The sequence below is a fragment of the Panthera onca genome, chromosome C2, assembly GCF_046562875.1.
Source record: "Panthera onca isolate mPanOnc1 chromosome C2, mPanOnc1 haplotype 2, whole genome shotgun sequence".
Taxonomy (NCBI): Eukaryota; Metazoa; Chordata; class Mammalia; order Carnivora; family Felidae; genus Panthera; species Panthera onca.
Window position 1 is genome coordinate 124,053,970 of NC_138347.1, and position 22,116 is coordinate 124,076,085.

Here is a 22,116-nt window from a genome sequence, read left to right on the forward strand (position 1 = left end):
TCTTGATCTCATCCTCCTAACCCTGCCCTAACTTTTTAATACTTGGATTATTATGTCCTGATTTTTGTCTAGTAGCTACCTGCTTCTAGAATCAGGATCTGAAACCCAGAAACCTCATTAAGCTGGGCTCTGTTTAAACTACCTAGTTGGTAATACAGAAAGAAGTACCTTTTTGTTGTTTTATACTGCACCATCCACTCTGGTGAGAGAAATTCATAACCAGGCACTCAGATATACTTCAGTTATCCCCCTGTGGCCTAGGAAAATGAGTGGAGTAACAAGATTTTCTTTGTATTTTTGTTAGAGGCACTGTTAAAAAACAATTTTATTGGTAACTCCCATCTGTAGTTTTCATTTTGACATTTTTAAACATTCAGCTCAACATTAACAGAAAGCTAGTTATAATTTAAGTAAAATGAAATTTATTTACAAAAATATTTTCAGGAAGCTGCAGAATGGCTAATGAATGCTTCTTGATAAGCTTGTAGTGTTAATTCTATATATGCTCCCTTCTGGGCTTCTGTTTTTGCAAAGACCTGTTTAAATTTAAAAAAAGAAACTCTTAAGCAATAGAACATGTACTATTTATAGTTTTCCATTTCTGCATTAGCAAAGTCCCAGTTTAAAAAGTCTTCCAAGTTTCACAATTTTTTTTTCTGATTATAAAATAAGCATACTACATGGACCAAAAAATAACATCCAATACAGTTCAAGCCACAGTAATTCTAAATACCAGAAGAATTCTAACATGGTTGCCATGTCTCTTAGCCTGTTTTCAGAAAAAAATTAAAACCTGACATTGTACCCCCTGCTAGGTCAAAATGAAAATCATTCAATTTCAAAAAAAATCACTTTATTTTCCCCAAAAGCATTTTGCTTTACCTGACCAATCACAGAAAACCAAAATTAGTACCATAGTTTCTCTCTACTCCTCCTAGGGGGTCCATCACTGGTCACTTTTATCCTTAGAACTGCTTTGCGGTGTGGGTAAAATAATGTTGGGAGAGAAGCCAGATCCACAAAACCATGTCTAATTCTGAGCATTAGAAGTGATGAAAATTATACAGTGACAGAGAACTCTGTGTAAGGCCATGGTTGGGAGAGGGAGGCAGCTCCAAAGTGCTAATGCAACTAAGACTTAGTAATAATACAGGCACCACCCTCTCCCCTTCTGGACAGGATTGTGACCGCCCTGAAGGACGGGAAGGTACACTGGGAACACGTGCTACCTGCTCCACACTGCCCTGCTCGTCACTTGATCCCCTCAAAGAACAAGGGGGCAGCTGCCCTAGTATCTGAACTACTTGGGACTTGAGCGTGCAGCTCCTCCATTCCCATCCCATCTGTTTCTGTTATCCAGGCTGAAGAAATATGGGGCTCTGGTCACTGTTTCAAGATCACAAATGTTTAGTTACTATTAAATATGACCCACTTTAGAATTCTTCCCATCTCAATTAGCACCACACAACAGCCGGGTGAAAAAAGTCCCTTTACCTTAATTAAATGTACTCCCTCAGCAGCCTGCTCCTTGGCCTCCTGAGCTGACGGGCCATCTGGATGGAGCATGTGATACAGCTGGACCAAGCTGGTGGCATCATCCAGTCTAGGGTGAAAGGAATTACTGCTGTCAGTGGGTTTTCTTCATTTGCTTCACGGTTCTATAAAAATGTGTGCCAACTTAAAACTAAATTACACTTCAAACTTTCCTCGGGCCAGACATTTTTTAAGCCTTCAGGTTTTATACTTTCAAAGGCATTTTCAGAATACGGGCCAATTTAGGCTTTACTTCTACTCTGAGGTAGGCAGGCCGGGAATCAGTACAGGGAGTGCCCAATTTATGAAAGTGAATATATTCTAAGTGTGACTATATTCCTTTTGGAAACGGAGCATTACTTCTCATAGAAACAGCATTCTTAATGGTAGATGGCCGCCAGGCCAGCCCACTTCACCAGCAGCTAATAATGTCCTGTTCCTCAAAGGGCAGGAATACTACCTTCCTCCCACATAAGCTGGAGGCTGGTGGTCAGGGGATGCTCAAAGCCACTTGCCTTTAAGTTCATTAGCAGTGAACTTATTGGCAGCTAACAAATTTTCATTAAGACTCTGAATTAGTGGGAAAATGCCTTTACAAGAGGCCTCCTAGGAGTCCAAGGAAAGACTCCCAGGCTACCTTTCTATTCATAAGAACCCACTAGTTAAAAATTAGCATCCTAGTGAAGCCAATCTGAAATTGTGCACCTGAGTCAGAAGGAACGTCAGGTTCTACTTTTGCAATCTAGAATTCAGTCTTCTGGTTTGTACTTACCTTTTTAGAAACCTATAGACAACTTCTATCAGCAAAAAAACCTCTTTAGCCTTCCCCAAACCAGTCACTGTCTTCTCACATAGTCAACACTTGCCCACCATTTGTTACCTCAAAGCTGAGGAGGTAACAACCTTTCTAAAATGCTTATGCTTTTGAGGTTATGCTGTGCACACTAGTGAGGTACTGGCTTCCAGTTGGGGGTAGAGGGATAAAGACAACCTAATTCAGTATTTCTCCCAGCCATCTCATTAATTTTCTCTGCTTTACATCCGAGCTGGTGGATAAAGAGTGGAGTGATCGTGAGAGTAAAGAATTTCTCAAGCCATGGTGACCTTAGAGAAATGCTCTAGGCTTATCCCAAGGCCCATCCACTCCAAGGCCATCCTCTGGGAGAAATGAGAAATCAGAGCTGTTCATATAGTAAAACTTTCCAGGGAAAAAAATTCAAACATGTTCATTACAAATGTATTGCTTGTTATAATCTAACAAAGTCCAATAAACATGGCAACAAAATTCCCCAAATAAAAAATAAAATTCCCTTTAGAGCTTAAGCATGTGGTCCTGTTAGGAGCTTAAATGGGTTTCTATATATATTTAGATTCCATTTAGGGCTTTATTACATTCATGCTAAAGTATAATGCCTGCATCTTATTAAACAAGTTAGCTTAACACCTAGCCATATTTGAAAATAAGAGGAAATAAGTTTCCATGTTCAAACAGATTTTAAAAGAATCTCAACCACAAACCAACAGTGGGACTTAAGTCTGAAATAAATATGAGCCGAATCCCAGTTCTGCCTTGTGTTTCATTCAGTGAGGATGTGCACCCTCTACTGTCTGGTCTGAGATTTGCAGCACGTTGTCCAGGTCATAAACCACACAGGAATGGTTTTACTTAATGTGGAGCAGGAAAGATTACTCAAAACTCCCTCCCAGTATACAAATAAACTGCTTCAAATGTAAAGCTTAAATACGGTAATGAGTATTACTATAATATATATTACTACATTTTGATAAAGAACTTTGACTTTCAGTTACATGTTAATTTTTTACGAAAATGTTACATGTCTTTAAAATAAAAAAATTTCAGAATGATTCCATCTTAAAAACCTTATAAGAAAATTTGTTCACAGGAGATGTCACTGCCAACCGGCCCCCTGCTTATGTGGGATGAGGTTATGTGTCTGCCCTCTGAACTGGGTTACAACACACTTGCTAGTAAAGTAGGCTGGCCTGAAGTCATCAACCATTAGGAATGCTGCTTCTATGAGAAATAGTGCTCTGGTTCCAAATATGGGCTGTATTTCTTAAAGAATGCCTGTGGCACCTTCTAGTTCCAAATGCTTTAGGAACTTTATGTGAAGGACTTAGATGAGATTACATGGAGGATACTCTGAGTCAAAGCTCCTCATAGTCTGAAGGTGGCAGTAATCCCTATAACCCTCTTGTAGCTCAGACTTTTGAGTCAGTCAAGGACTGCCTACTGACCTTACTACAACCATGCTGGTTTCTTTTCCTTGTCATCTTGGCATTTCTAATCCAACTGATAATCAAAAACAACAGTTTCATCACAAGCTGTAAAGTACAGTTTCAGCTAGAACCTGGGAGCACACCAGTTAAAATACATGCATGTTAAAATACAACAGATATTCCAGGGGCGCCTGGGTGGCTCAGTCGGTTAAGCATCTGACTTCAGCTCAGGTCACGATCTCACAGTTCGCAGGTTTGAGCCCTGCATCAGGCTCTGTGCTGACAGCTCAGAACCTGGAGCCTGCTTCAGAGTCTGTGTCTCCCTCTCTCTCTGTCCCTCCCCTGCTCGTGCTCTCAAAAACAAACATTAAAAAGAAAAATACAACAGATATTCCTTGTTTCATGCAACTTTGGAAAACTAATTTTTTCAACATCTTAAAAGTCTTGCAAAAGCAAGGGACATTAAAAACAGTATTTTCATAAATTAAATGATGACTTTTACTGAAAAGCTCCAGTCCCACCAGAAGACAAGCACCTGTCAGAGTTTATGTCTTTACATTTCCTATTTAATCCCTTTTTGAGTCTCTGGAAAGTTCACTGATCCCCAGGAACTCTGGTGAGGCCCAAGATAAGTCAGTATCCAAGGTATATAATACAGATGCACTACCACGTATCTTTCAAAGAATCTAGCCTTGTTTAAACAACACAAAAGCAGGGGCGCCTAGGGGGCTCAGTTGGTTAAGCGTCTGACTTTGACTCAGGTCATGATCTCATAGTCTGTGAGTTTGAGCCCCGTGTCAGACTCTGGGCTGACAGTCTGGAGCCTAGTGCCTGCTTTGGATTCTGTGTCTCCCCGCACCGCTCCCCCCCCCGCCCCCCTGCCCTGTGTCTCCCACTGTTGTGCTCTGTCTCTCAAAAATAAACATTAAAACAAAAACAAGAACAAAAACCACCAAAGCAAAGACTTGAGAAAACTGGGTTGTGCTGGAAGAACAAACCCATAAACAAATGAGGTAAATGAAAGGTATTTATTATTGGACAATACACTGTCATCAATGGGGAAAAATAGCTTAAATACAGATTTACTATAATAGTTGTGAGAATTTCTTTTACTTACTAAGATTGTACTTACAAATCTCTCTGAATCTGGTCAATCAGTAAACCATCAATCTTTTTCTTATTTACGAAATACCAAGCCATTCCACCGAAGTGTCTTGTTGAGCGTAAAAGGTCGTACTTTCCATGTTTATCTATATCTTCATAAGTCTGATGATGAATCTATCCACACAAAATGTAATTTTTCAGAAACATGCAAATAAAAAGTGAGGATTACTGGATGCACATTTACTAACATGAGCATTGCCCAAAAGGTATCAGTAAACCAGGTCTACTGATACCCGCCTCCACTATCATTAACCAATAGGTATGGTTTAGACTGGCCCTCCACTGTGGAAGTGTGTGTGGCAGCCGGGAACAAGTTTGCCACACATTTACAGTCAGATCAATTACTTTTCAGCAGCCAAGCACTACTCTCGAAGCACCTACTACATATACTGGAGACCACTAGAAATAATAGACCACCATTATCTTGGTCACTAGGGGAAAAGAAAAGAAATCAAGAATGTTTTTTCACTCCTCCCTTTTTCTCCTATCCCATCAACTGCTCCATTCTTACTAACTAATGTTCCTTCAGTTCTTCCAGATTCATCTTGCATATGATAAATAGGGCATTTCTGTGTTCAAAAGGCTTTCAAAGGCCTTCTGACTAAAGTCCAGATTCTTGAGTCTAGCCTCTGAGGTCAAGTACGGCCCCATTTACTTTTCTAGCTTCATCTTGAACACCTCCCATACACACTGCATGTACAAGCAAACCAGATGACTAGCCATTTGCAAGCACACTGTTTCCTACCTGTTTTTCACACTGTTCCCCCTCCCTGCCTGAAACACCTCTTCTCACTTAACTTCACCATGTTCCCTGCCCTTCTAGAACCCTGGTCAAGACCCCTATGAAGTCTTTCCTGAGAGCACTTTGTAATCTTCTCTTAGCACCTAACATCTTAAACCCAAGGTGATAATTATCTGCATACTTATCTAGCACCCTTCTCCACAGTCAATGCCAGACTGCAGCTCTGACAGAGCACACCCGATCTTAGTTCATGTCCTCGCCTATATTACCCACCACACTATCTCACACATGGAAGGCACTACGTGATTACTTACTGAAATGTAAGACACGCGACATTTTGGCAAATTTTAGCAAATGACTCTGTTCCTGTGTGATAAAATGAAAAGAGAACAGGCTTTGCCTATTCAAGTTTGGGTCCTAAACTACCACCTACTAACTGTGCAACTTCCAGCAAGGTACCCAACTCTCCAAACTTAAATTCTCTCATCTGTAAGGGCTGCTGTAAGGATAAAACATCTGGTATACTTCAGGTACTCCATAAATGTTCAGGTATTTCTCTTTCCCTTGAATAAATCTTACTCATAACCATACTTAAGTCCATACTTTAGAAACTATAAAATATACTCACTTTGATATATTCAGCAGAATCTGGCTCAAACTGGGCAACACAGAGATTGAGGACATCAACATGCCGGTCCTGGCTGTACATGGTCTAAAACCACACAGCACAGATGGAATTAGATGAGATAAACATGAAAGCTCAACACCCGTCCTGATGCCATGACAGATGTACTCATCCGCATCTGTGCCCAGTAAGAGGTAGGCAGAGATAATACAGGCTCCACAACTCACACCCACATTCAAATCCCAGCTAAGCCAATTGCAAGACTGATAACAGTGGTGGAGTCACCATTAGAAACACGTATCTGTCAGGAGTGCTGATTCGAAGGGGCACATGCACCCCAATGTCTGTAACAACACTATCAACAATAGCCAAATTATGGAAGAGCCCGAATGTCCACCGACTGATGAATGGATAAAGAAAACGTGGTATACATACAATGGAATATTACTCAGTGATCAGAAAGAATGAAGTCCTGCCATTTGCAACAATGTGGGTGGAACTTGAGTGCATTATGCTAAGTGAAATAAATCAGAGAAAGACAAGTACGTGATTTCAATTCACATGTGGAATTTAAGAAACAAAACAGATGAACATTAGGGAAGGGAAGCAAAAATAATATAAAAACAGAGAGGGAGACAAACCATAAGGGACTCTTACATACAGAGAACAAACTGAGGGTTGATGGAGGGATGATGGGTGGGAGGATATGCTAAAAAGGTGAGAGGCATTAGGAGAACACTTGCTGGGATGAGCACTGGGTGTTATATGTAAGTTGATGAATCACTAAATTCTATTCCTGAAACCAATACTACACTATATGTTAACGAACTTGGATTTAAATTAGAAAACACACACACACACACACACACACACACACACACACACACAAAACCCTGCGTATCTGTGCTTATCAAAGCAGAATGCTCTACAGCAGCAGAGCCAATGTTCAACCAAGAAACCATCACCACTGACTCTACGAAAGCACAGTCACCTTACCTTAAGATTTTCTTCCTTGAAAATTACTGGTGTCAAAACCCTACGACCTTCTTTTGGGAAATAAACTTGTATCATCCTGTCCCGTTCTTCCCAAGAGGCTTTCCGTAGCGTGCCACTTGGTTCTCTGACAACAATGAAACGCTCCTGAAATAGAAAACATAATCAAGAATGAGTTTCTGAAGACTTATTTTTAGTTCCAGTGTTCCATTAAGCACCATTATATGAATAATTTGCAATCAAAATATAAAATGCAACTGGGAGACATAAAATGCAATGGTCTATGATTTCAATGATAATGTTAAACCTCGAAGACTTGGCAAGATTTGATACTTCCTTCACTAATCACTGCTCTGCCTCTGACAATCAGAAATCTAAAATGAACGTATTTACTAAGTGCCAACCATGGTCCTAAAGTGAGCTCAATACATAAAACGATTCAACTAAAAAAAACTGATCAGAGATTCATCTAAATCCATTTCAGAGGAAAGAAGTACTATGAGACCTTTCAAACTGTTTCATTTCCCCATTCCAAAGTCTCACTGAAACAGACTTTATTTACTTTGTGATCTACTTCTAAAGTCCCTGGGATAAAAGGAACAAACCCAAGAATGTGGAGTCTTAATTCCTCACCTGTGTAATTCCTTATAGTGACAGGAGACATAAATGTGTCAGAGAGACTGTCTCCCTGCTTCCGGCCTCTTCACTTTTCCAACTACCAAATCCCAGGCCATGAGATGGCTTCCCTCTGAATTCCACCCACTGTGTGTGCCACTCAGTGGGCAATTTATCATGTGCAAGATTCCTGACACTGCTCAGATACTGTTAGAAAACTTAAAATGGGCAGGAGCTATGGATTATAATTCTTCACAATACCCGGTGACTTACAAAGAACTTTGCAGTTCGCAGATACTTGATATACATCTGATTAATGTTTAAATTAACTGACTTTCACCTTTTCAGAGATGTGAGAGTCTCTGAATGTGTTTTGAGGATAATAAAAACTTTCATCAAGTACTGCAAACAGAAAAAAATAGCAGATGCCTAAATAACACAATTATTTCTCAAAAGGACTAAGGTAATTTGAATTCTAAGTTCCTCTCTCAAGTTATAAAATGGTCCCATAAACAGCCTTCAAAGCACTGCAAACGTATAATAAAGCAGCCCAAAGCAAAAATTTTAATTAAAATGAAACTCTGAGATCCTTGTTCATCAGGTCAGGCATACAGGCAGTTGATGTACACAGATATGGACACTGCTCGAATCATGTCTTCTAACCATAATCATATATGATAAAAAGAGTAACATGGTGTGGCCTTTCCCCCAACCATAGCGTTACATAGTACTCTAGTGCATTTTTTGGGCTAAATTATAAATCGCTCTTGTTTCACTCTTAATTGAAAAGGCTCAAACACAGTTCCCTTTTGGAACTGGTCATCAAGGGAAGAGGAGCTAGAGAATAAAAACCACAATAGAAGAAGCAGTGGTATCTGAGAATTATCTGGGGAAACCTGTCACTCTTGCTGCAAATTCTGAAGAGCGAATATCCTTTGGGCAGTCTGGGTTTTTCTGGCATCCTCAAGAATTTACAGGAAAGAAAAACGTTTCAGCTTAGGAAGTCAGTCTAACTTGGGCAGAAAGAATCCCCTTCTGCCACTGCCTTGAAGATTTCTGCCTATTTGTGGCTTAGGGGTGGGTTTCTGTCTGTAAACCCCTCGTTCTGTCTCAGCACACCTTTCTCTGCAGTCAATCTGGAATATACTGTGTCCATAATCTGTAGGGAAATGGTAACATGATGATGTGGGACTGGTCTGCATTTCTCTTCTTCCTTATGCTGGGCTGGATCTTCCGGAAGGGTCTCACCCAGTCACAGGAGTTCTGGTTTGGAAGATTCAGAGACAGCTGGGTCACAGTGATGTCGACCCTCGTTCCTCAGGTCCAACCGCACATATTTCAAATAAAGATCATTTTGCAGTTAGATATATACTCACCCGGTGTGGTATGCTATACGATATATCAGTAAACACATATTTGGCTGTTTCCGTTCCTTCCAAAATTTTATCTTCAGCTAACACGTCATTTATTGGCGCTCGTTCTTCCAGAACCGGTGGCATTTTTAATCGTACTTTAGCTGCCTCAACTGCCTTTCTTGTAGCCTAATGAAATAACACATTTCTTAAGGAAAGCTACAACGTTACAGACAAGAAGGATCATCTGACAAAAGCAGATACTGATATAAAATGCCAAGGACTGCGAAGAGAAGAAGCTGTAGCCACGATCCAGTGAGTGAATAGGCCCCTGCACCCTGGCTTTTGCCTCTCCGCTGTGGCTGAGAGCACCACCTACAGACTCAACCCTCGACACAGCAAAAGATCCTCGGAGACCGAGCTGGGCCACAAAAGCTGCTTAAAATTAAAGAAAGGATTTCATTTATTGTGTACATACTATGTACCACATATTGTTTACATACTCTGAAAATATTTGGCTCATTTAATGCCCACAACTACCTTATGAGCTAGCTGACACTGTTATTCCATGGAAGAGAAAATAAAGGCACACAAATGTTAAGTAAATTGCTAAGAAGTTGCAACACTGGGACTTGAACCCTGGCAACTCAACTCCAAATCCCACGCTCTTAACCAGTGACCACAGTGCTCCATGCCACACAGTTAGCAATGATTACCTCTGAGAAGTTCAAAGGGGACCTTTTACTCATGTGATATACTATTGGATATCTGAATGTTTTGCTCTGACTGTAATGGGCAATAATGCTTCACATATTCACACATGAAAGCATTTTCCACAAAGCACTCAATACGCATGACTCCAGGAGGACCCTGGTAGCTTACAGTAGGATGTGCTTCAGCAGGATCTCATAATCCCACGAAAGCATCAGCTTCAAAGCAGCTCACAGCGGAGGCTTCTAAGGAAAGAAGCTGAAGCAGGCAGGACAAAGAAAAGACACTCGAGCAGGTTTGGGAGCAGAGGAGGAGCTCTGCTTGGACACGCAGGCCTGACCCATGTGCCCCCATCTGCCTAATTTCAGCCATGCTCCCTGCTCCTATCTCCCTGCCTGATCCCATTTCTCTTCTCAGTCTGTGCCTGGAACTCCCATCATGAGCATCTATTGGAAGAGCAGCTCTCAGCATCCAGGGGGCCTCTGGAAATCTAATTTAACCCTTGAAAGAAAAGTATCCTGCCCATATGTCTGCATTCACGTACTTCTTCCAACTGTGCCTGGGTCATCAGCTTATAGGTTGGTGGCTTCAGTTCTTGTACAGCTGGTTTAAAAATCTTCTGCAGATTCAAGCCTGTCATCTTGATGAGTATGTTTTGGACTTCCTCATCCATAAATGTAGGTTTCTTGATCTCTGAGCTACCAGATTCTGTTAAAATGGATTGTAGTAAATAAGAAGATGGTAAAAATGACAAGCCAACGAGACCTCAAAACAGAAAAGTTAACAATAGAAATGATGAACAAAATGTCTACCTCAGTATGCATAATGTTAATCCCTATGAAATCCATTCATCCATTCCTTGATAAAATTTACTGACCACTTACAATGATTAAGAATACTGGAAAAAGACACTCAATCTAGTGGAAAAGCAACATAAAAAACTAATTAATCTGGGGCACCTGGCTGGCTCAGTCAGTAGAGCATGCAACTCTTGATCTCGGAGTTGTGAGTTCGATCCCCATGTTGCATGTGGAGATTACTTTAAAGTAAAATTTTTAAACTAAGTAATGTAATAATGTTAATCATAATAACTTACAGAGTTGTCTCCTATACGTCAGGCATTACACATATTTTCAGGAATGTTTACAACAACCCACAAAACAGGTATTGATATCTCAATTTTATAAATGAGGACACTGGAGCCTCCTTAAAGACAACTAGCTATTAAGTGACAGAGTCAGGATTTAAACCAAAGTTTGTTTCTAGAGCCTAGATCAGCTCTAGTCTCTGAGGGTGGCCCCCAGTGCAAGTGCCATATACATACTCTTGGAGCAGAGAGGGACACGGCAGGGTCAAAGAAGGCTTCCCAAGGGCCTGAACAGCACAGAATAAAGGGAGAGAAATTCCAAGCTAAGGGGCTGCAACTAGGAAACACAGGCTTGGATTACAACGTGGGACTGAAAAGGCCAAGCGGGTGTCATGGAAGAGGCTTGGACAGGAGAGGAGACCAGATATCATCTCTGCCTTAAGCAGTTTGCCTATCCATTTGCCTAACTTCCCCTGTTCCATTTCCATTAGGAAAAAAAAAAGAAAGAAAAAAAAAAGAGAGGAAATAAGTACCATTCCTTCCCAGCCACCTCTTCCTCTGCTAGTCCTGTAAATGCTGATTCCCCTAAAAATCCTTCTCTTCTCCCTTCCTATATTCTCCCTGAATGATATCCTAGCAATATAACTTTAATTACTTCTTTTTTTTTTCAAGTTTTTTATATTTATTTTTGAGAGAGAGAGAGAGCATGAGTTGGGGAGAGGCAGAGAGAGAGGGAGACACAGAATCTGAAGCAGGCCCCAGGCTCTGAGCTGTCAGCACAGAGCCCGATGCGAGGCTCAAACTCACAGACCGTGAGATCATGACCTGAGCTGAAGTTAGATGCTCAACCAACTGAGCCACCCAGGCGCTCCAACTTTAATTACTTCTATATGCTGGTGACTCTAAAATCTGAATCTTCAGTTAAGATCATCCTCCAACCACCTAACCCATGGACATCTCACTTGCACTCCAGTACTGCCAAAGCAGAACCCATCAACTTTCTCCCGTCTTAAACCTGCTTTTCCTATTGCTCCTTATCTTAGCAGCATCCATAGGTCATGTGGGCCTGAAATCTCACAGTCATTCCTGACTTCTTTACTCTCCACATCTAGCCAAAGAGCAGTAGTAACAGCAACAGCAATAACAAATAACATTTGTTAGGTGCTTACTATATACCAGTACTTACTGAGCTAAAAATGTTACGTATTCAGCACATTTAATCTTCACAACCCCAGCAATACCATAATTATCCCCATTTTACAAAAAAAGCACACTAACACAGAACATACTGCCTGTTATACCTCATAAATCTCTCTAATCCTCCATTTCCCACTGCCACTACTCTGATCAAGGCCATCCTCATCTCTTGCCTTTGCTTCCTAACCAGTCTCCCTGACTCCAAGAATGACTCAGACTCCATTCTGACACCACTGTAGACCATTGTTCACAGAACAACCAGTGTAATCTCATAAAAACGCAGTCAAAACAACAGGAAAGATTAACGAAACTAAGAGCTGGTTATTTGAAAAGGTAGGAAAATTCACAAACCTTTAGCTACACTAAGCAAGGAAAAAAAAGAAAGGACCCAAATCAACAAAATTATAAATGAAAAAGGAGACACTACAACTCATACTACAGAAATACAAAGGATACTAAAAGGCTAATGTGAACAATTACATGGCAAAAAACTGGACAACCTAGAAGAAATGGAAAAATTCTTAAAAACATATGCCCCACCAAGACTGAGGAAGAAAGAGAAAATCTGAACACACCAATTACTACTAAGGAGGTTCAATCAGCAATAATAAATGTCCCAACAAAGAAAAGGCCAGTACCAGATGGCATCACAAGTGAATTTTACCAAACATTCAAAGAAGAATTACTGCCAATCCCTCTTAAACTCCTCCAAAAAACTGAATAGGAGGGAACACTCCCAAACTCATTTTACGAAGCCAGCACTATCCTGATACCAAAGCCAGACTCTACAGCAATACCACCCTGAACACACCCAATCTGGTCTGATATCAAAGCTAGAAAAGGACTCTACCAAAAACTACAGGCCAATATTCCTGATAACTATTGATGTAAAATTTCTCAATAAAATACTTGCAAACCAAATTCAGCAGCACATTAAAAAGATCATTCACCATGATTAAGTGGAATTTATCCCTGGGATGCAAGGATGGTTTGACATACACAAATCAATGCGACATCACGCTAACAGAATGACAGAAAAATCATATAATCGTTTCAACAGATGCAGAAAAAGCATTTGACAAATTTCAACATTGGTTCATGATAAAAGCTCTTAACAAATTAGGTAGGGAAGGAACATACCTTAACATAATAAAGGCTATATATATGCTAAACCCACAGTTACCATGAAAGACTGAAAGCCTTTCCTCTAAGTTCAGGAATAAGACAAGGATGTCTCCTATTCAACATAATGCTTCAAGTCCTAGACAATCAATTAGGCAAGAAAAAGAAAAGGTTCTCACAATTGGAAAAGAACAAGTAAAACTGTATCCAATTGCAGACAATAGGATTTTGTATGTAGAAAATCCTAAAAACTCCACCAAAAAAAAAAAAACCAAAAACTATTAGATCTAATCAGCAAATTCAGTAAAGTTGCAGGATACAAAATTAACATTTAAAAATCAGTAGCATTTCTATACTAACAGCAAGTTATGTGAAAAAGAAAGAAAGCAATCCCATCACAACAGTATCAAAAACAATAAAATACTTAGGAATAAATTTAGCCAAGGAGGCGAAAGATCTCTGTATTGAAAACTAAAACACAATGATGAAAGAAATCAAAGAGGAGGAATGCAGGGAAGATGGTGGACTGGCAGGATCCTGAGCTCACCTCACCCCAAGGATGCACAGAGGCAACAACTACATGTATGGCAACTAACCCTGAAAATGACCTGAAGCCTGGCAGAACAGATCTCCCACAGCTGGTTGTAGAAATAAGGCCACATCAAAAAGGGTAGGATGGGTGGAAACACAGTCAGTAATCAAACCCCTGGGTCAACTAACCAAAAACAAGAAGGATATCACAAGCACAGAGGAGCAAGAAGATCAGACTCCCAGACTGGACTCCTTCCCAGACCCACACTGGGAAAAGGAGTCCCCACAAGGTCTGGCTTTGAAAATGAGTGGTGCTGATTTTAAACTCTGAGACAGCCAGAGGTTAAAAAACCTGAGACCCAGCATGCTAAGTAACTCACTGCAGACACAGCACAAAAGCAGCAGTTGGAAAAGCACCTGGGGCATATGTGAAAGATATGTATGGACGAAGCTGAGGACGTGTGCCAGAAAGACAGGAATCTTCAGGAAACTTCCCTGGGAACAAAGTGATGGTGGTGCCATTTTTCTTGCCCTCCCCAAGCCTAGACGGCCAGACTCTTGACAGAGCCTGTTCTAACACACTCTTCATCTACCTTGCTACCAGCATGTGCCTTGCCTCAGTGTTGCCCCGTGGACCTGTCCCACCCAACCCACCTGCCTTGGTAGGCACCCCTCCAAAGCAATTCCTGCCAAGGGGAGTGGGGGAGATAGTCCCACACACCAGCATGTGTTCAATTCCTGCCAGCCAGGCCTCTTACTGCCTGCATGGGGAACAAACCCTGCCCCCTTCAGCTGTCGCAACGACTAACTGGAAACAACCAGGCTACCTACCAGCAAGCCCATGGCAGCCGCAGCCAGGCCTTTCAACAGGACAGTACACTGCCCACTGTGCCTGCAGCAAATGAAGCAGGACATGGAGCCCACTGAGCTAAAGGCCAGCCCAACCCATCAGGATGCCCACAGAAATTGTGGCCTAGCCACAAAATGAGGACACACACAGTCCACACAGGGGACACCCCTGGAGCATGTGGTCTGGTGACAAGAAGGGATTGTGCTACAGGGCACCACAGGACCTCTTCTACACAAGGACACTACTTTAGAGATCAGGAGACATATCTACCTGATATACAGAAACAGATACAGAGAGTGAGAAAAAAATGAGGAGACTGAAGAATATGTCCACAAGGAAAGAACAAGACAAAAATTACAGAAAAAGAACTAAACAAAATAGAGATAAGGAATATGCCTAATAAAAAGATCAAAGTAACAATTATAAAGATACTCAACTAGACTTGAGAGAGAGGAATAGATGAATTCACAACTTCAACAAAGAGATAGAAAATATAAAAAATAATCAATGAGAGTTGAAGAATACAATAACTGAAAGAACAAATACACGAGAGGGAATCAACAGCAGATTACAGAATGCAGAAAAATGGATCAGTGATCTGGAAGACAGTGTAATGGAAAACAACCAACCTAAATAGCAAAAAGAAAAAAATAACAAAAAGTAAGAATAGGTTAAAGGACCTCTATAACATCATGAAGCACAGTAACATAGTACTATAGGGATCTCAGAAGAAAAAGAGAGAAAGGGGCAGAAAACTTATTTAAAGAAGTAATCACTGAAAATCTCCCTAATCTGGGAACACATTCAGGTTCAGAAAACACAAAAATTCCCAAACATGATGAACCGAAAAAAGTCCACACCATGACATATAATTAAAATGACAGAACTTGCAATAAAGAGAGAATATTAAAAGCAGCAAGAGCAAACAATAACACACAAGGGAACTCCCATAATGCTATCACCTAATTTTTCAGCAAATAATCTGAAGGTCAGAAAGGAATGGCAGGACATATTCAAAGTGCTGAAAGGAAAAAATTTACAACCAAGAATGCTCTACCCAGCAAAATTATCTATCACTCAGAATTGGAGAGATCAAGAGTTACCCAGATGAACAAAAATTAAAGTTCATCACCACTAAATCATCTTTACAAGAAGTGTTAAAGAGAATCCTTTAAGTGGTTAAAAAAAAAAGACAATAACTACAATTCAGAAAATTGTGAAAGGAAAAAATTTCACTGGTAAGAGCAAACATATAGTAAAGTAGGACATTAATCACTTATAAAGCCACTATGGAAGTTAAAACACAAAAGCAGTAAAATCACCTATATCTACAAAAATTAAAAGAAATATTAGGGATATACAAAATAAAAAGATGTAAAATATGACATCATACATATATAAAACATGGAGGAAAAATGTAAAACATAGTACTTTCAGAATGTGTTCAAACTTAAGCAACCATCACCTTAATAATAGGGACTGCTATACATATATGATGTTATATATACACCCCTGGTAACCACAAATCAAGAACCTGTAATATACACACACAAAAAAAAAGGGGGGAAAAAGCGAAACATGACAGTAAAGAAAGCCACAAAACAACAAGAAAGCAAAAGAAGAAGGGAACAGAGAAGAGCTAAAAAAAAAAAAACCACCAGAAAACAATTACTAAAATGGCAATAAGTACAATACCTATCAATAATTACTTTACATGTAAATGGAGGTAAATGCTCCAAACAAAAGATACAGGGTGCAGATGGATTAAAAAAAAAAAAGACCCATCTATGCGCTGCCTACAAGAGACTCACTGCAGAACTCAAGATACACAGAGACTGAAAGTGAAATGATGGGAAAAGATATTCCATGCAAATGGAAGAAAAAAAAATAGTAATATTTACATCAGACAAAATAGACTTCAAAACTAAGACTGTAGCAAGAAACAAGGAATTACATAATGATAAAGGGATCACTCCAATAAGAAGATATAATAATTGTAAATATCTATGCACCCAACATTGAGGCACTTAAATACATAAAGTAAATATTAATAGACATACAGAGAGAAACTAAGAATAATAAAATAATAGCAAGGCACTTTAACACCACTTTTACATCAATGGATGGAACACCCAGTAAGAAAATCAGTAAGAAAACAATGTTCTTGAATGACACTTTAGACCAGATGAACTTAGCACATGTATACATAATATTCTATCCAAAAACAACAGAATACACATTATTTTCAAGAGCACATGGTACATTCTCCAGGTTAGATCACATGTTAAGACTACAAAACAAGTCTCAATAAATTTAAGACTGAATCATATCGTGCACCTTTCCCAACCATAACAGTATAAAACTAGAAATCAACTAAAAGAAAAAAAATGAAAAAAAAACAAAACAAAAAAACACGAACACATGGAGGCTAAGCAACATGCTCCTGAACAACCAATGGGTCAACAAAGAAATCAAAAAGAAAGATATGGAGACAAATGAAAATGGTAACACAACAGCCGCAAATCTTTGGAGCACAACAAAAGCAGTCCTAAGACGGGAATTTATAGGAATACAGTCCTACCAAAGAAACAAGAAAAATATCAAATAAACAATCTAACTTCTACCTGAAGGAAACTAGAAAAAGAACAAGGCCAACATTAGAAGGAATAAAATAAAAAAATTTAGAGCAGAAATAAATGAAACAGAATAAAAAATAGAAAAGACCACTGAAACCAAGAGCTGGTTCACTGAAAAGATAAGCAAAATTGATACACTTATAGCTAGACTCATCAAGAAAAATAAAAAGGACCCAAATCAGAATTAAAAGAGAAGTAACAACCAGCACCACAATACAAAGGATTATAAGAGACTACTACGAAAAATTATATGACAACCTAGTAGAAATGGGTAAGTTTCCAGAAGTATAACAATCTTCCAAAACTGAAGCAGGAAAAAATAGAAAATGTGAACAGACCCCTTACAAGTGATAAAGTTAAGCCACAATTTAAAAACAACAAAGTCCAGACCAGATGGATTCATAGGTGAATTCCACCCAACTTGTAAAGAAGAGTTAGTACCCATTCTCCTCAAACTATTCCAAAATAATAGGGGCACCTGGGTGGCTCAGTGGGTTAAGCATCCGACTTGATCTCAGCTCAGATCTTGATTTTAGGGTCATGAGTTCAAGCCCTACATTAGGCTCTACACTACATATATAACCTACTTTAAGGGAAAAAAAAAGTAGAAGAGGAAAGAAAGCTTCCAAATACATTCTGTGAGGTCAGCACTACCCTAATACCAAAACCAGAAAGAAAAGAAATACAACCACAGGCCAATATCCCTGGTGAACCCACATTTATGTCGTCAATTAATCTACCACAAAGGAGGCAAGAATATACAATTGAGAAAAAAACAGTCTCTTCCATAAATGATACTGGGAAAACTGGATATCTACATGCAAAAGAATGAAAGTTGAGTCACTTTCTTACACCATACACAAAAATAAACTAAAAATGGATTAAAGGCATAACTCCTATAAAAAAAAAAAAAAAAAGAAAGAGGGGCGCCTGGGTGGCTCAGTCGGTTGAGCGTCCGACTTCAGCTCAGGTCATGATCTCGTGGTTTGTGAGTTCCAGCCCCGCGTCAGGCTCCGTGCTGACAGTTCAGAGCCTGGAGCCTGCTTTGGATTCTGTGTCTACCTCTCTATCTCTCTGCCCCTCCCCCTGCTCATACTCTGTCTCTCTCTCTCTCTCTCTCTCTCTCTCTCAAAAATGAATAAACTTAAAAAAAATTAAAAAAAAAAAAAAAGAAAGGCAGTAATTCCTCTGACATCAGCCATGGCAACATTTGTCTAGATAGAACTCTTCAGGAAAGGGAAACAAAAGCAAACAAACTACTGGAACTTCATCAAAATAAAAAGCTTTTGCACAGCAAAGAAAACCACCAACAAATGAAAAGGCAGCCTACTAAATGGGAGAATGCAAATGATAAATCAGATAAGGGATTAATATCCAAAATATATAAAGAAGGTAATACAACTCAACACCAAAAAAGCAAATAATCTGATTAAAAATGGGCCAAAGACCTGAACAGACATCTTTCCAAAAAAGACATACAGATAGCCAACAGACACTTGAGAAGATGCTCAATATCCCTAATCATCAGGGAAATGCCAATCAAAACCACATTGAGATAATACCTTACACCTGTCATAATGACTAGACTCAAAAAGACAAGCAACAAATGTTGGCAAGGATGCGAAGGAAAAGGAACTCTAGCGCAATGCTGATGGGAATGTAAACTGGTGCAGCCACTGTGAAAACAAGTATGGAGGTTCCTGAAAAAACTAAAAATAGAAATACCATATGACCCAGTTAATTCCACTATACTGGTTATTTATCAAAAAAAGCCAAAACACTAATTTGAAAAGATATATGTGCCCCTATGTTCAAAGCAGCATTATTTACAACAGCTACAATATGGAGACAACTAAGTATCCATCAATGGATAATAAAGTTGTGGGGTGTGTGTGTATGTGTGTGTGTATGTGTGTGTGTGTGTGTGCATGCACACGCGTGTAAAAGAATATTATTTGACCACAAAAAAGGAGGAAATCATGCCACTGGGGACAACATGGATGGATTGTGAAGGCATTATGCCAAGTGAAGTAAGTCGAGCAGAGAAAGACAAATACTGTATGATCTCAACTACATGTGGAATCTTAAAACAAACAAAAACTCACAGAAAAAGAGATCGGGGGTGCCTGGGTGGCTAGGTCAGTTAAGCGTCTGACCCTTGATTTCAGCTCAGGTCATGATCTCATGATTTGTGGGACCAAGACCCACATCTGGCTCTGCGCTGACAGCACAGAGCCTGCTTGAGATTCTCTCCCACTCATGAGTTGTCTCTCTCTCTCTCTCAAAATAAATATTTAAAAGGAAAAAAGAAAATGAGATCAGACTTGTGGTCTTATGGTTACCAGATGAAGGGGTAGGAGGAGGGGGAATTGGAAGAAGGTGGTCAAAGGAAAGAAACTTCTAGCCAAAAGATAAATAAGAATTAGGGATGCAATGTACAGCATGATAAAAACTGTTAACACTGCTGAAAAGCATGTATGAAGGTTGTTAAGAAAGTAAATCCTAAGAGTTCTTACCACAGGGGAAAAAATGTTTTTTGCTTTTCTTTGTATCTACAGGGGAGAAAATATGTAAACTAATCTTGCTGTAGTAATAATTCATGACATATGAATTTCACAACATATTATCACTGTGTTGTACACCTTAAACTTATACAATGCTGTATATTAATTGTATCTCAATAAAACAAAAAAATTTTAAATATGATCAAGATCATGCATGCTTGAAACTCACCAATGACTTCCAATATCATTTAGAAAAAAAAAACTAAGGCAGTCTGCTTTCTCACTGCATCCCCCACTAAACAACATGCTCCCCCAAAGGCCAGAACCCTGTCTTATACTCATCTCTAACACCCAGGTCACTTAAAGCACCTGGCAGACAATATGTGCTCAGCACTATTCTCTCAGACCGTCTCACCCATTCCCCCAGCTTGAGTTACCACTTTCACCAGATGTTTCTCACTTCAGATATGACTGCGTATTAGATACCTACACTAGAATTTCAAAAGCACCTCAAATTTAACGTGTGCAAACAGACGTTTAGTTCTGCCTTCCTTCCAAGCTCATCTCATTTACTCCTGCCTCTTCTTCCCTCACCTCCCTACCTGTTCCTACAATTTCTCTGTCTTGGTATAAATGGGGTTATTCTCCACTCAACTGTGCAAACCAGAAACCTGAGAAGCAACACTGATTTCTCCTTTTAAACTTAGAGCCAAAGCCATAACCAACCCTTATCAATCCTACCTAAAACATGGGTTTCCAAACTACCTGTATTTCAGTCTCATTTCTGGACTTTTGCTTATGCTGTTTCCTCTGCCTGAAATGCTTCCTGTTTTCTCCCCATGGCGTGGTTAGCCAGGTCTCAGCGTTCGTCATCATCTCCAGGAACTCTTCCCTGCCCCTTTCAACCTAGTTTGAGCGCTACTCTTATGTGCGATCCCCTATCCACAGCCTGGGTCACACTACACTGCCACCTCCCCCTTGGGCCACGAGTTCCCTCAAAGTTTAGTTGGCCGTTTCCCCAAACGTAGCTGTGCTTTGCAAGGAACCGAACTCAGGCACTGTTAGTTAAGCGAGTGAAGAATTACAAAGGTGGGCGATAACAGACCCTTCAGGTACAAGGTACAGAAGGAAGCCGGCTGGGTCTAAGGGAGCACTGCTAGAGGAGCCGGAGACTGGGATGAGGGGGTGGGGCCCGCGTGGTTCTCGCCAGCCAGAAGGACGCTCTGGGTCTCCCAGGAAAACGCGCCAGCGGACATCTGACAGGTCACTTACCCGCCTCAGAGGCAAGCCGACGGCATGGCAACCCCGCCCCGCAGGGCCTGGGCAGCGGCTGGAGCAGGGTGCCGAGATGGAGCCGAGTTCGGGCCGGGAAAGAGACCCGCTCGGTGTTCCGAGAACCTGTCAGCAGGCCCCACAGCAACACAGACGATCTGAGGGTCGCCATGATTATCCGGGGCCATCTGCGCCGGAAGTGGCTGTGAGACATTTCGGGTCTCGCGCGCTTCGCGCGGCATTCTGGGAAATGTAGTCTGGTTGCGGGAGGTGGGAGGCAAGGCTGCGCAGCTTTACGATTTTCTTGTAACCCGCTTCTTACCACGTAGAAAATGTTCGTGTCCTGTGTATGCATACAGCCAAAGGTAAAACGTACAACATCTGCCTTATATATTTTTTCCTGGACCTTTCCTTCGGTTTCCATGGCTCTAACCGATTTCCATTGTCTGCCCAAACCTTTTCTCCCTGCCCCAGGTTTAAATCCAACTGCTTATTCGACTTATCCATTCCAGCTTATCACAGACCCTCCCACATGCCAAATATAACCGATTGCCACCACCAACTTCATCCATACCAACTCATACACTTCATTCTGTCTCAGAACCTTACCTCTTTACTTCATAGCCCTTTTCTCAGTTTGTGATTATTTTGTTCATTTATTTGCTTATTTTTCTCATCCCATGAAGACAATCACTCTACGTATGTCACCTAACCTGGTATGTCTATGCCCAGCAAACATGTGTTGAATAAATGACTGAATGAATGATTAAGTGATCCTGTTATTTTCTTACCAGCTGTCCAGGATGTGTAGGTCTCTCTCTTCCCTGTAGTTTGGCACTTGTGCTAAGAACTCATCCCAAGGCCTGGCCAAAGGAGGATGTTAACACTTGTTTGAGTTAGTTGGACAGGTAGACTCATCTTCTAACCTTAACCTCTTTTCC

General features: G+C 40.3%; 1 protein-coding gene across 2 annotated transcripts; it reads right to left on the reverse strand.

Annotated features, from left to right (window-relative positions):
* Positions 1-307: 307 nt before the first annotated feature.
* Positions 308-21,383, reverse strand: MRPS22 (mitochondrial ribosomal protein S22). Of its 2 annotated transcripts, none has more exons than XM_060638786.3 (8): positions 21,176-21,383; positions 10,521-10,684; positions 9,290-9,454; positions 7,302-7,445; positions 6,309-6,392; positions 4,907-5,052; positions 1,495-1,603; positions 308-536 (listed from the first exon to the last, which is right to left on the reverse strand). In XM_060638786.3, exons 1-8 carry the CDS (start codon positions 21,345-21,347, stop codon positions 441-443), a joined length of 1,080 nt encoding a protein of 359 aa, XP_060494769.1. In that variant the 5' UTR covers positions 21,348-21,383; the 3' UTR covers positions 308-440. The 2 variants fall into 2 exon arrangements, with proteins under 2 accessions (XP_060494769.1, XP_060494771.1); XM_060638788.3 differs by lacking the exon at positions 21,176-21,383 and adding an exon at positions 10,789-10,865.
* Positions 21,384-22,116: the final 733 nt, after the last annotated feature.

What these genes read in the sequence shown, in the direction of transcription:
- MRPS22 (XM_060638786.3), bottom strand. Translation starts at nt 21,347, where the DNA reads ATGGCGACCCTCAGATCGTCTGTGTTGCTGTGGGGCCTGCTGACAGGT. An exon ending in TCGGCTTGCCTCTGAGGCGG is followed by an intron (nt 10,685 to 21,175) that starts GTAAGTGACCTG and finishes CCATTTTAACAG; the next exon opens with AATCTGGTAGCTCAGAGATC. An exon ending in GACCAGATTCAGAGAGATTT is followed by an intron (nt 1,604 to 4,906) that starts GTAAGTACAATC and finishes CTTTCACCCTAG; the next exon opens with ACTGGATGATGCCACCAGCT.